This window comes from Amia ocellicauda, chromosome 5 (genome assembly GCF_036373705.1).
Source record: "Amia ocellicauda isolate fAmiCal2 chromosome 5, fAmiCal2.hap1, whole genome shotgun sequence".
Lineage (NCBI taxonomy): Eukaryota > Metazoa > Chordata > Actinopteri > Amiiformes > Amiidae > Amia > Amia ocellicauda.
In genome coordinates, this window is record NC_089854.1 from 22,779,639 (window position 1) to 22,794,330 (window position 14,692).

Here is a 14,692-nt window from a genome sequence, read left to right on the forward strand (position 1 = left end):
TGTCTCTCATAAGGGGTGTACACGTCCTTGTCTGCGGTTACAACCTACTGTAACCCAGCAGTTCTCTACACTTTCCTGCTCTTATGGCTCAACCTTCCTAGGTTTTAGTGTGCACACCATCTCTCTCATGGGCTGGTTTACCAATTCTTCCATAACACTAATACAGTGCAGATCAGCAGGCTGAGCCTCAAGATCACGGACTTTGATCTCTAGGACTTCAACAGCTGTACTGAATTGACTTCAATTAAGGCAAACTACAGACAAGATTAACTTCAATTAAGGCAACGTTCAAACAAAATGAGGAATGCTAAGACTGGTCTGAAACTAGGAACACAACAAGATGGCTGCCTCTCACCTGTACTGCCCTGTATCTGTCTTTGGCTACTTGTAAATACTTCTGTCAGGATTTATGCAGTAGATAAAGACAAAATTGAACAAAAAGTAAAAATAAAGACATGCACACATTCATCAATATATATTGAATAATCAAAATGTCAACATGTATGACTATAAACAATACAAGGCAAAGCACTATACCTTTAAAAGACAATCCTCCTGCTGATCACACCTCCCTGCAGCCCCCCTCCCCCCGTTGTCGTTGCTAAGAAACAAGTCCAAACACCATTGTCAATCATGGCGTCCAAACCAAACAAGGGTGAGAATGCAATGCCTGAAGTCAGGGATTTTGCCTTTGATGACAGAGTCTCGCTCTATGCGCTGCTGGAAGACTCCCACAGGGCGGTCAGAAAGGTTTGTGTGGAGAACTTTGTTTATTCATGGCACTCTCAACCACTGCACACAGCCCTGTCAGCGACTACTGAGACACACAATGCACTCACTGCAACCTTCAATGCATGAGCATGTTGATACTTTTAAAATCTGTCGACTTGTCTATTGCTATGCAGTCTACATTTCAAACTATCCACAGAGTTCTTCAGTCTATACATAGCAAAGTGATGCAAACAGTCTGCATGCAGTGTGTTGATATATTTTGTATTAAAACAGCTACGGCACAACCACTCTCAAAATGTGATCTATGTAAATCCCTTTGCCCCCTCCCAAAACAAATGCTACCCTGCAGACCTGCAGGCGTTTTTAGGGAAAAGGAGAATGTGGTCTGTAGTCATAGAAACCCTGCCTCCCAGACAATCTACAGGGTAAACAAGATGCCAGAAAACATAAAGATGCAAACTGAGCACAGCAGACCCAACCCACTGGACCTCTGTCCTCCAACACAGATCAGCTGCCTAGACACCGTGGATGTACAGTAAACTGAAAACCTTTTGTTCGGCGCTTTCCTCTGGCAGACAAACTAAAAGTTAGTTGTGCTACCATTCTATCCTGTCTTACTGAGTGTTTTATTGCACCAGGGGACCTTTGAGTCTCTAGGATATGGTACGAATGCTGTAACCAGTGTTACAAAGCAAGCCCCGGCTATACACAAGCTAGTCCTTGCCTAGTAAACCCCAGGGCCACACATGGAGGCTGGTGAGAGAGGCAAGAAAGCCAGCAGCTCCCCCGTCGAAAAAATAGGAACTAGTTTGTTTCATCGCCTTCTGGACAGGAGAATGCTTCTGAATCCCAAGGAAGAGATGGTCAGTCTATTTCAGAATTCACATGAATAATTTTATTTCTTAAAATTGTAAATTTTGCATGACTGAATTATGTAACAATCTAAATGTTACTCTATAAGAAATGCTAACTTTTAAGGATGCTATAGACAATAAATAAAAAATTATCTGCAGCAGGTTTACTAATATTAGAATAACTCTAGTTGTAATGTGTTGTTTTGTTTTAACAGGTATGTATATAATTTCACAAGAGAAACTACTTTGAGAAAAAAAGAAAAAAATTTTTTAACAGAACAAAATATATAAACCTTGCCATACTTAAAGCTATTTTGATAAAGTTACTTGCTACTTTCAAGGCTACTTTTACAGTTATAAATCATATTTTATATAAGAAGATGAAATAGGATACCAATAACTTTGTTTTCCCAGCCGTCAGCTGTACAGGACTCTCAAGATTCAATACCTAGTAACAAAAGCTCTTGTTGAGGCATCATGGTATTTACATTTTCAAGCAGGACACTGATAAAGGATTGAGTTGTTTATAAGGTCCTTGTGCAATCTGGCAACCTGTGTTTAACCTGGTGACCACTCAGTACTGGCAAGGAGTTAACTCACTGCTGCAAGAAGAACAAAGCAGTTTATAAAGCAGCAGTAGTGAATGCTAATCTGGTGTTTGGAGAAATAGCTTTAGCAGTGTAAAAAGGTACACTTAAGTAGTTGTTAAGTAAGAGTGCTTAAAAAAGCAGCTTACGATAGTAGTGTTGCTATTATTAGCGGGCTACTCCACCCCACTGACAGCAGGGCAATGGGTTATTCTCCAGTGAAGAAAAACACAATTCAGGAGAAGGTCACGAACAGCAGTTACAGGGTTAAAATACACCAGAACACCAAGCCTGTAGAAGTTAAGTTAAATCATCTTCTCTGCTGACAGTATTTCACATACAAGACTCAATGCCAGTCGCCTTCCCTACACCCACCGTTAAGATGGTATGTGATTGTTTTTCCAGAAGTTCCTGTTACATCGGTTGATCTATGTGGCGTACATTTCAACTGAGTTGGCAGATAAGAGGGACCTGGGGGGTAAGGAAAGCGTTACTTTGGAAAACTTGCACCCAGAAATGAAGGGAATTGTGATCCAGGGAAAATGAAAAAATAAAAGACCCACTTATATTGACTTATAGTGACTTATATTGCATTTAATCAAACCAGTACAATGAAAGTATCAAGATAAAGCGTGGATAAGGGTGAAATAAATAATATCAAGTGTGCTGTAAATTAGCTTATATTGGCAAAAATCTGAAACTGTCCTTCCAGAAGACACCTTTGAGCTTGTCCATCAGTCCTGTGTGTGTCAATCCCAACTTTAAGAAGTACCGTGTTGCTGTTCTAAACCTAGGTTACTATGAGAGACTTTTTCAGAACCTCCAGCGGCGTTACCAAGGAGACGGAATCTCCGGACTCCTCCTCCTCTACCCCTCCTATGTTGTTCACATGATTGAGGTAAATGGACTCTACTTGCTTGGATGTGACCTGCTTTGCACCTGCAGAACGTGTGTGCCCTGTCTTTGTCTAGAGGTTTGCATGGATTGAAAGTGTGCTATACATTAAGAGAGAAAGAGAGAGAGAGAGAATTCAAAGCCTGCAGGAAAGATTAACCGTACAGTCCAGTGAATAGTTGCCCTTATTCAGGTATGGTATTTAGGACGCACTCAGGGTGCTGTCACACCCACCGTTCTCATGCAGAGAGGATCAGAAACTTGTGTTAATTACAAAATCCTTTTTGTGTAGCCATTAAACAGTTCAGGAATTTGGCAGCAGCTCCCATCTGAATAACTCGACGTGAAAAGACAATGCAGAACCAAATGGGGAAAGAAAGGCGTCCCTCTTTAAACCTAACCTATGTTGTGTGCTCTCAGTCCTCCAGCGACATTCTCTTCTCTGTCCTCCGAGACCTGAGGAGCATGCAGGAGCACGGACACAGGTGAGACACTGGCGAAGACTTGGTCACAAAAGGACAGCAGGCAGAAACAAACACGATGAGTTCTTATCCTTGTTGTGGATCTCTCCTCTTCTTTGTCCTTCACAGGGTCCTGCTGGTGGATCCCAGAATCTTAATTATGTCACATGACATCCCAAATAGGCTTTTCCAGCAGTGGAGCTATGAAGTCCTCAACCTGCCAGCCAACACCCTGACTGACAGATCCCACCGAGAGCCCACGCTCACACTGGTCAGCGAGTCCCTGACCCGGCTCCTCAAACTGGGAACCCACCTCCTCAAGTGTCCCAAGGTGTGGCATTCTGGACATGACCTCCTTCGTAGCAGAATGGGGCAAGAATGCTTTTGAATCCATTTTTTTCTTGGTTTCTTCCCCCACCCCTACACCCTCACAGAGCTCTAAAGCCTCCCAGGACAACCTTGTTGAGAAAGTTCCAGAGTTACTCCTTCCTCAGGACACCATCGGGGACCTCCTGGAGAGAGAGGAGCTTCTAACCCCACACAGATACCTGGAGGCTTACGACTCTCCCCTGAACATTGTCATGGATTCTGGTAAGAGGCGACAGATGCCTGTGTATGTTGCATATTTGGACAACTTAACAACTTCTCTGCTGTAAGGAATGAATGCATTTAGTGCTAGTGCCCCTTTTTTATCTGCTAAGAATGATCGAATGCTGAAAAAATAAAATATATATATATGTATTAATTGTCGAATATGGTCGGAATGGTGTATTAACGATATGTAAATGTTGTTACATGCCATCTGTTCTAATTGGTTGAAGGTCATGTGTTTGGAAGCGCCAACCCCACCACAGTGTAGGCTGTGGGCAGCAGGTACAGTACCACCCCACCTCACGTGGTGCATGAAGACCTCCATGGCATCGTCATCTCTCTGCATGCTCTTAATACAGTTCCTTATAGATCACACCCCCCGACCAGCTCCTCTCACAATTAACCACCTCTTGTCCTTGAGATGCACGACGGCTGCATGAATTCAAACTGCTGCACAAGCCAGGCTGTCGAACCCGTCACCCTGCACTCACTAATCGACAATAATGCCTGCACGTTTCACTTCCTTATAGATCACAATTCTCACAGCTCCTCACCTTTCCTGAAACTTTCGCAAGAGAGAAGTATACATTCGGTATTATAATCACCTTCAAAAATAGACTGATTGTCTTAAATTTCATATATGGACCCTGAACATTATGTGGTTTAAACAACTCAGACCTCTGTTGTCTCATACTGTCAGCATCACGCACTTACAAATGTCCAACGCTGTCATGTTATTATTTAGGGGACTGTAAGAAAATGCTTATGTTTGGGTTATTTCAGCATTATCCAGGATCATTAATAAAAATTTTCCTTCTATTTCAGAACTTGTCTGGCCTCCACCAGGACACTTCCAGCCCATATGAACTTGACACATGATACTCATGTGACAGTGCTTTTGATTGTCTTTCACCATGTACACACTCATAAACAGGCAAAAGCATCTGTAAATCATAAGAACATAAGAAAGTTTAAAAACAAGAGGAGGCCATTCGACCCATCGTGCTCGTTTGGTGTCCATTAATAACCGAGTGATCCAAGGATCCTATCCAGTCTGACTTTAAATGTTCCCAAATTTTCAGCTTCTACCACATCGTTGGGGAGTTTGTTCCAGATTGTGACGACTCTCTGTGTGAAATCCTCTCAATCTCACTCGTTACTGCTGTGTGTGGTCTGCCTGAGGCATCTGACTGTCCTACAGCAGCACCCTGTGGAGAAACGGGGCACCACCAGCTCTGTCAAATAAAAACACACTTTAAAAACAGTTCCACCCAAACAAACAGCCCAGAACACAAAAACGACCATTTGGATGACCCTACTCAAGCATACACCCAAGACTCACATTTTTGAGACTTAAACACCAGCCACTGGCAGCTAAAATCGTTAAAAACGTAGACTTTTAATTGGTTTTGACATTCTGTTGAGCAGGATTGTTGGAGAATCTCACAGTACAGACTGTTGGACCGGTGGGAAGCAGACAAGGAGTAGGGAAGCATGAACCGGGAGTGTGGGGGGTGAAGGGGACATGTCCATAGTGATTGACCAATTCTCATCTCAACGCTTCATAAACCCTCAGGCATCCTACTGCCCATGAAAGATGGTGACATTCTCTCTGTCTTTTTTGCCTCTGCTTGTTGTCAATAACCATATAATTTATTTCTGAAAATAATAATAATCATGATTAAAACATCCTAGACATTCTGAGTATGCTCCACAGGGTCACAGCATTTCTTGGTACACCAGGTGATCCGTGCTTCATTCACGAAGGATGAATTCGGTCAGGTTGGCACTCCTGTTTCCCAGCACAGAGAGATCTGTCCGTCCTGTAGGGCCAAATGACTGAGGAATTGTATTTGTCAGCGAAACAGGGTCCAGTTACCACCTACAGCATCGTGTGGGCTTCTGGACATAGTTTTATATAGTGTGTTTTGCCTGACAGAAATACTCAGTTGATAATCTTCCTGGCAGCAAATGAATAAAAATTGAAAATCAAATCAAATAAATCAACAGGTACCTGGGTGGCACATCAAATCAGGATTTGCCATGAATTGTCTAACTGCTTATGGATGTCAAAGGCTTGGGGCGGCCGTATAACTCCCAGGTGTGTTGAAATGTGTTTTTGTTCCTGATTCTTGGCACATGTTTGACCTTCTTATTAATAAAACATTGAATTACATGAATTACACTGAAATCATTTCCCTTTACTTTGATCACTTTGAACTTTGTTTTTATTTCCCACACTTGTGTTCATATTGTAATTTGTCAATGAAAGTAGGTGTTCACTTCTTTGTAGCCGAACAGAAATGAAGTAATGCATTTAGTTGATTACAGCGATGGCAGCAGCATTACTTCAAATGCCTACAATGATCTTAATTCTTAATTCAATATTGTCATCCAGCTGAAATTTCAAGCATGACAGGACGGTCCCCAAGTCTGATCATAAGCAACAGAGACACTTCCGTGGTACATTATGAATGAAATAATGCATTTGTCCCTGACCACATGGTACACCACAGCTTGGAGACACGTATATCCCACAGTGTGGTCATCAGATGTACATTTATATAATATTCAGCAATACCATGTCTGGCAAACGCAACTGCAGTGAAGATTTGCAAACAGTACAATGCATATGCAAGTTGAAAACTGAGATCTTAGCATCTTAAAGGTTGTGCTAAAAACAAAACAAAAAATAATAATTTAAATTTGAAATGCTCGAATTACAAATTGTTGCTCTCTTCTGGGAATACTCTTTTGTCAGTATATACAATGCCTCTTATAAAGGTCATGTCTTTTCATATAACAGGATAAACGTAACGATAATTACAGACAATGGAGGTACAGACACAACTGATCATTCACCTTGTTCACTTCCACGACCAAAAGAACTAAACAGAGACACGTTTCATCTTCATCATTATTACTTGTACAACATCCCTGTTGATTTTTTCAGATTTCCTTGTTATTGAGTGCCTTCGGTGGCGCCGCAAACCAGTCCTGCTCTTCGCAGTATTTGTACTCGAGTAGGAATGATCTACCACCTCAAACCTCGATTGAAGTTTGAATGCGATTTTCAAGACGGCTTTTATAGCTGCAGACTGGTGCGGTTTGTGGCCTAATTTCATAATTGCACTTTTATTCTGATATGTGACTTTTATTCAAATGAAACGCAAATGCTTTTAGTTCAGCACAGTCTGTTTGCTTGCATTGAACTTTATTGCTTATTTAAATGACAGAAAGTTTACATTGCTGGACGTGAATGACTTATTCCAGTAGTTCAGCTTCTGTGTTCTAATTATATATATATATATATATATATATATATAAAAAGAAAAGCCGATGACCAAAACTAGTGCTTGTAATGTGGACCTTCGCTTTCTCACCAATGGAAAAGTCAGGCTTCTACTGTATGTCTGTTTAGTCTATTTAAAAAATGGATTCATAAGCAACAATAATTTCTCTTAGGCAAACAACTAAAAGGCATCACTTAACATTTGTCATGATGTTAATGCTGAAGAAGGGCTACTGTCACCTTAAAACAATGCCAGATATTACTAATCAAAGCTACACAGACACATAATGCACTATCACTGTATTTCTCAGTCTCGACACTCATGAAATCCGAAGTGTCTGTTCGGCAAGTCCTACTTCGAGCTTTTATCAAGTGTCTTTTTCCTCATTCGTATTTTTGCTGTTGCTAACTGTGCAAAAGCTAGAGTATCATACTGCATCTGTCAATGTGTGAGTCTGGTGATATCTGTGGGGGGACAAAATGAACACCACCTTTTATATATATATCTTTTTTTTTCATGTATATATATACACATATCTATGTACAGCTTCTTGTATTTACAGTTGAATTGTGGTAACAGGTAAGTTGGATATTTAGCACTTGAAATTAAGAGTAAAGGAGCAGCATTATAACATCCAGGCAGTGCATATGGATCCACAACTTTCTTTTATGAAAATATCTCTGATAAATACGCATAAAACCACTATCTATACTACTGTAAGGAAAGCCCTGTCATGAGATGTGAGCGCTGCGGTGTTTTATTCCTGCTCCCCTGCAGCAATCCGGCTTCGTCTCAATGTCCGCCAGGTGAGAAACAGAGGAATTCACACGAGCCACCTCTGAACACAACGTGCATCGCTTCTCTTCAGTACACGGGCCTTTGTTTTGTTTTCTTCAAATTTAAAATCATGTGGTTTGTTTTTAATGGCCTTATACATCTCATGACATTCCCAAGAAATCTGACACCGTCATCTACTCGTACGTTTACTTCAGCTGGCCATCCAAGGAAGCAAGAGGCCGATTCTGATTCTGAACCACAGCAACTTTCACGTAAAAAAAAAAAAAGGACCCATATTTTTCCAGTGATACAAAACCACACAGCGTTAGCAGCTGTCGGGACTGAATAATACCGAAGGGTTAATATCTACAGAGTTCAGCACTGTCATGTACGCAGGATGAGAAAGTGCAGCATCTCTCCTTTCCCATGCAATTAAAACACACGTAGCAAAGATCCGCTGGTGGAGGTCGTCAAAATGTGAGACGGTTTCGTGGACAACGGTTCCCTCTTTTGATCCTAAGGAAAGGGTTGTATTTGTGCACAGAGAGGCAGAGACTAGAAGCCTAAAGTGCTTAAAAGCTCAAAGTACACTTCACCCCAAAGGGAGCGAATCCATCATTACATTCATCATCAGAAACCATTAACGGAAGTGCGGTGCAATTAAGAGGCAGCTTGTAAAGCCTGCTGGTCCAGTTTTTCCTGTCCATTTTTTTCAAATTTCTATTTGGTGTGAGCAAGAAACAAACCAAAACAATCACAAACTAAATTCTCGCTCTTAGGTCTCCGCTTGAACGGTTTTAATGACTCTGAGGGAAGAGGAGCCAATTGCAATCAGAAGAAGGAGACGAGGCCAGTGTCAAATCAGAAACAGGGCACCGTCAATGATCCGAGCACCGTGCCACTGGTATGATTCGCGCACAAGTGTTTAACGCACAACCCCGGAGAAGAGAAGAATGCTGCACTTTCGTATTCTGAGCATCACAGTGTGAGATATGCCCCGAGCTTTTCCCCAAATCATCGACGTCATTGTTGATGCCAGTCACTGATTCGCCCTTTCATTAGGCACCAGCAGTGGACAAGCACAGAAACAACCCCATCGAACAGGTTACGGACAAATATAAAGGCAGAAGTTGCAATTAATCGGATAAGGCAAAGAAAGACAAAAACAAAAAAATAAACAAAAACAACAACAACGTAAAAAATAATAAAATAACATGCCACGATTGAAAAAAGTGTTCATTTCCATATCTGAAGTGTCTTTTTAGATTGGAAATCCTCCAGGTAATTTATAGTACTCATATATATATATATATATATATATATATTCATAATTTATTTTATATATATATATATATATATATATATATATATATATAGAGAGAGAGAGAGATATATATATATATAGAGATATATATAAAATTTATATATGTGTCATGTTCTTTTTGCAGTCAGTAGAAGAAGCTCAAATCGAGGACTCGCTGTCTTGCCCGGGTCCCTGTGGCCCTTCCCGGGGGCTTCAGTAGTAGTGAGAGTATCTCTTATGTACAGCAATGGGGTCCCTATGTCATAGTGCAGTGCTCTCCGTCTCCTCCTCGGAGTCGGTCTTGCCAATGGATTCGCCCACAGAGTTCCTACAGGCTGGGTCCTCGGGGGCACCGTGGCGTGCGTCGAATTCTACGTGTATGGTGGGGATTTCGAGGCTTAGGGGATCTGAGGAGAAGAACAGAGGAGGGGAAAGAAGAGAAAGAGTCACTAGGCTGCAGGAAAATTGCCTTTTATAATTTTGAAGAAGATCTGGCAGCAAGATACATTGGTGTCAGCCGGTGCATTATTTAGGGGTGTCATAATACCGTTGGGTTAGTAAAGTCACTTTTGTTTTGCTGTGATTCAATGTATTTTTTGTGCGTTGTTTGCGGTGTTATTTGGACACACTCGTGCCTTGTTTTTATTTCACTAGGAAATAAAGACTTTCAAGCAGCAGCAGCAGCAGCAGGATAATTGAAAAAACAAAACAGATATTTAAAGAAGCATTGTATTGTCTGCAGTTTCCTATCGGTTAATATCTCAAGTAGTGCAAATCCGATCACATGTTCAGAGTGACTCCCTGCTCTTACTTCTGCCTGGAGAGTGCCGTACCGCCTACACTGTGGCTTTCAATATTCTCATGTGCGTTTAGCAGGGAGTGCCAAGGGCACAGACGAGGACGCAGTGGCACAGAGCTGGCAGTGGCACAGAGCGTTTCTCAGAAGCACCACGCAGTCTGGAACGTGAAACACTGTTTCACAGTTTTTTATCTCTGGCCAGCTTTAATGATCAATTCGGTCACTATTCTCCCCATGTGGCAAACGGTAGCCCGGACAGAAACGTCAGAGACTCAGTCAGAACACAGTATAATATACTATATTAACAAAAGGACTGGGACATCAGGCAAACCCCTGAAGGCATTAGTGGGGAAGCACATTGGCCTTCATGGCTGCTTCAGTGTTTTTGATGGGTGGATATACTGTGCCCTGCCCTCCTGTAAAGTAGTGTCTATACCAGCTGGTCTCTGTGGGCTGGTCCAGTTACTCCCCAGGGTGTTCTGTTCAGAGTGGGAATGAGGTCAGGACTCTGAGACCTGTTTGTCACACCTCGCTCTGTGAAAAGCACGTTTCACTCCTCACTTTATAGCACCTTGGTAGACGTGCAGGACCACGAATGCTACCAATGGTGTTGGCACACAGCTGGGGCCCAGTATTTTTGCTAATGTAATATATATATATATATATATATATATATATATATATATAAATAAGTAGTTCTGTTCTTTTTTGTATATGCAAAGGCAAGCCCAAATCGAACGTGATCTTCACTGACTCATCAGTGTGGCGATTAGGCCCTTATTGAAATACTATGCTAATTATGTCAATTGAAGTTACAAAGGTGACTTCTACACAACCGGTTTGCTTTTCGATTTCTTTTTTTTTCCCAGCTTGGAGTGTGTTACAAAATGCACAACTCCCACTAGCATGTGTATCATGACATCCCTTCAGTAACAATGAAATGGCAGGGGGGTAAGAGGTCTCATTCGGGGGCGTTCTCATAAAGCCATGGGAATGTGAGGAAGGCACGGACAGTCGGTGTGCAGGGGGTGTATTGAGGACGGAGACAGGGAGGGGGCAGCACCTCAGAAGCTAGAAATCGTTATTATTGTGTGGAACTCTTGTGATGCTATCAACAAGCCATGCATCTCTGTGGCAGCCCCCATGCACAGGCCGGGCTTACAGAATGGGTTAGTGGTGATCTGGACACAACAGATATATATATAAATATATATAGCGGCTGGAGGAAGCTCCAGAGTCAGCCAAAGGTGCCAGAGGGTTAGGCTTGTTGCTCCGGCTTACCCTAAAAGTCCCCCTCACATTTAGCCCATACTGAATCACTCGCTTCACACAGCTGTAAGTACACAATAATAGTAATCGACAAAAGAATAAAATAGTGTAACACAAACCAAGAGAACAGTAGGAATCAAAACAAAAGTTACATATACATATGTTCAGAGTCCAGACGTTAAAAACGGGGCCTTTTTTAATCCTTTCCTCCTGTATTTTGGGATCGTATTAGATCTTAAACATTAACAGTCTGTACTGTTGACCACTGTGGCCATCGCGGGTCGTCCACACAGCCGAAGACGGCCTGGAGTCTTTCGGCAGGAAAGAATTAAAAAACGACAGCAGTTGAAACAAGTTAAAAAGTCAGAGATCTCTTCGTTTTAAGGAGAGAGGGATTATAACGTAACAAGTATATATTTCTGAAGTATGGGTTAAACAAATACATGAAAATGAACCTCACAGACATTCATAATTTGGCAGTGTATTTAGTTTCCCCCTCAATATAACAGAAGCAGAACAACAATATCCCTGTTTCCTATTGTTTGGTTGTTAAAGTGAAATGTTTAGTTTTCAATACTATTTTTAAATTATAATAAAATAAACTAGTTTGCTATAAAGATATTTAATTGCTGACTAGATACCCAGGCCTATTCCTGTCTAGACTAGCATTGTATTCAGAACGGAAAACGACTGTTCAGACACAGACATCCTTATCAGGTAACACATGGTGTTTCAGAAAAGTACATTATCGTAATCGGTCCTGCTGAAGCTATTTACAGAGTGTGCCTTCCATCCTAGAGATCTCTTTACCTCAGAGAAACTGAGCTAAGATGCATCTCACTAATTGTGTGGGCTTTGACGCAGGAATACAGTTAAAAGATTACTGTTAAAAGATATGTTCTGGTTCTGTTTTCACTTCACTTAGTACATTATCTGCCCTTGATTATTCCTTCTAATTAAAATACTCTTCATTTTCTTTTGTGCCTTACCTGCTTTGCAGATTTTTACATAAACAAAATTAAACATATACGAACCACAAAAGAAGATAAGAAATCTGTTAAACAGGCTATTGAGTCTTTGTAAGTACATCATAGTACTGTTTAAAAAAAACATGGTACTCCAGTCATACGATGTGATTTTCAAACAGTGCCGGATTATATTTTTTTACATGTGGAACATAAAAGGGTTTATCAATTTTAATAAACAATATGGAAAACAATAAACTGAATCACAAACCATAACCAAACTGTTTTAAATGAGAGTGATATGTCTTCTTTTCCATGCAGACGTAAATCAGATGAAGGGAACAAAAAACAAACTTAAAGCACTACATTTTCCTAAAGTCATAAAGTCTTCGTGGCCTTTCAGTTGTGTTTTAAATTTCCAATAAGTATTCTTTAAATGTAACTCAACATATATCTGGAGAAGTAAAAAAATAATAATAAAAAAATCAAAACTAAAAACAAACCATAAAGTACCTGTATATAAAAAAAAGCCCTTAAAATTACACAGCCTCTATTTCAGAGTGACGAGTAACATTGCTTGTCGCTACATGGACTGAGATGGAACAGAGACACAATAAAAATCACGAACACGAGAAACCATGGCGGTGGAGGCCGGTGCGCGCCCGGCCTGGCTGTGGGAGAGACGTGTTTACCTGTAGACATGCTTTCCCCGGGAGACATGCCGTCGAGCATGGCGTGGTCCAGAGACTGTGGGCTGGAGCCCGACAGGCCGGGGGCGATGGGCGGCTGGGGTGGGGGCAGGCTGGGCCTCTGCCGGGGCTTGGGGGTGGGCCGGGACTTGGTGAGCGTGCCGGTCAGGGAGGGCGGGGAGGAGAGGGACGGGGGCGCCGCCGGAGAGATCTGTCCTGGAGACGACATGGTGGCATACCCCTGGGGGTAGCTGAGTCCGTACGGGGAAGGGGTGCTGGGAGGGGTGGGGGACAGGCTAACGGGAGACGGCTGACCTGTCGACTGATCTGACATCCCCCCCGATTGGCCGTAGGGCACCTTGGGTGGGATCGGGGCCAGCTTCTTGGACACTGCAGAGACTGAAGAGGGGGAAGGAGAATGTCAGCCCAGTCCTTTGTAGATAAAAGGAAATATGTGTTGCTGAAATAAAGCGCACTGAAAGTTCGAGACCCAGGCGGAGAGTACCTTTGCGCAGGGAGTGTGGGCTCTGGTCAGTCGTGAGTTGGCCCTGGCCGATGCTCTGCTGGACGCTGGCTGCGGTTACCATGGAACCCGAACCCTGAACTCCCTTCTGTCCAATCACAGGAGAGAGCTCTTTGCTCTTCAAGGTACTAGAGAGGACAAGACACAGAATTTCACTCACAGCATCGTCCGCCACAGGGGCCGCCCACATCACGACGCCCACATGACCCCAGGCCCTCCAGAACCAATCCTGTGAGCTGGCCTGCCTGTTTGCCCTCCCCTCTAGAGTTAGACTCAATTTCAGCTGCTTCCTTAACTTTCCCACCTGAGTGATGTATCATGCGTTCTGTCATTAACATGCAACTTTTATAAGCTACCAGCTTTACTGGCAAATTACTGAGGGATCTCATTCTGTGTGAATTCCTCAAGGTGTATTATAAGTGTTTGGAGAACTAAATTTCAATGGCAGAGGAAATGTCACAGAGCAATGAAGTCCAAAGCCCACCAATGGCGATGGAAGTGTGATGGGGCTTTTATTTCTGGAAGAAATGCATGCAGAGATCAAAGCTTGGATGAACGGCATCGATCTTTCCCATCGCTTCGGACAGCACTGATCTAATTGAAATATATCGGCACTGCCTTTTCTCCACGAATGCAATTCAGTCTCCAGGTGACCTCATCCGTTAGTCTGCATTAAAGCTTGTGCTTAATCAGCTTATCACAGGTCTGCATTAAAACTTTAAGGGAATCGAGGGGGGTGACTACACTACAATAAGGCAGCGCTGGATTAATCCCACCGTACTGCACACAGCTGGGCCATTTCAAATCAGTTTGCCGAGAGGTGCTATTGACGACGGGCAGCAGGGAGCTGTCTGAGCCAGCGGGCGGCTGACAAACCTCCTGCAGACGGCTCATAATAAGCCATCCTGCGTCAGTCAGAATGCCTCTCATCGATCCGAGGAGATCCATGAAGGTG

General features: G+C 42.4%; 2 protein-coding genes across 6 annotated transcripts in view; one reads left to right on the top strand and one right to left on the bottom strand.

Moving 5' to 3' along the window:
* The first annotated feature begins 633 nt into the window (after nucleotides 1–633).
* tex47 (testis expressed 47) lies at nucleotides 634–6,295 on the top strand. Of its 3 annotated transcripts, XM_066704373.1 has the most exons (8): nucleotides 1,193–1,595; nucleotides 2,579–2,651; nucleotides 2,968–3,071; nucleotides 3,488–3,552; nucleotides 3,658–3,859; nucleotides 3,963–4,119; nucleotides 4,350–4,401; nucleotides 4,945–6,295. In XM_066704373.1, the coding sequence occupies exons 1-7, from the start codon at nucleotides 1,479–1,481 to the stop codon at nucleotides 4,385–4,387; spliced, it is 756 nt and encodes a 251-aa protein (XP_066560470.1). In that variant the 5' UTR covers nucleotides 1,193–1,478; the 3' UTR covers nucleotides 4,388–4,401; nucleotides 4,945–6,295. The 3 variants fall into 3 exon arrangements, with proteins under 3 accessions (XP_066560469.1, XP_066560470.1, XP_066560468.1); XM_066704372.1 differs by lacking the exons at nucleotides 1,193–1,595; nucleotides 4,350–4,401 and adding an exon at nucleotides 634–750; XM_066704371.1 differs by lacking the exon at nucleotides 4,350–4,401 and having other exon boundaries at nucleotides 1,205–1,595.
* A 3,276-nt stretch (nucleotides 6,296–9,571) lies between these two features.
* Nucleotides 9,572–14,692, bottom strand: part of LOC136749811 (rho GTPase-activating protein 44) — a 60,685-nt gene continuing 55,564 nt past the window's right edge. For 2 of the 3 annotated variants that reach the window (XM_066704376.1, XM_066704374.1), the window contains 3 exons: nucleotides 13,720–13,865; nucleotides 13,218–13,613; nucleotides 9,572–9,899 (listed from right to left, as the gene is read on the bottom strand). In XM_066704376.1, the coding sequence (XP_066560473.1) occupies nucleotides 9,754–9,899; nucleotides 13,218–13,613; nucleotides 13,720–13,865 (688 nt within the window). In that variant the 3' untranslated portion in view covers nucleotides 9,572–9,753. Of the gene's footprint in view, nucleotides 9,900–11,572; nucleotides 11,625–13,217; nucleotides 13,614–13,719; nucleotides 13,866–14,692 lie in introns of all 3 variants that reach the window. The other variant, XM_066704375.1, reaches the window with a different exon arrangement.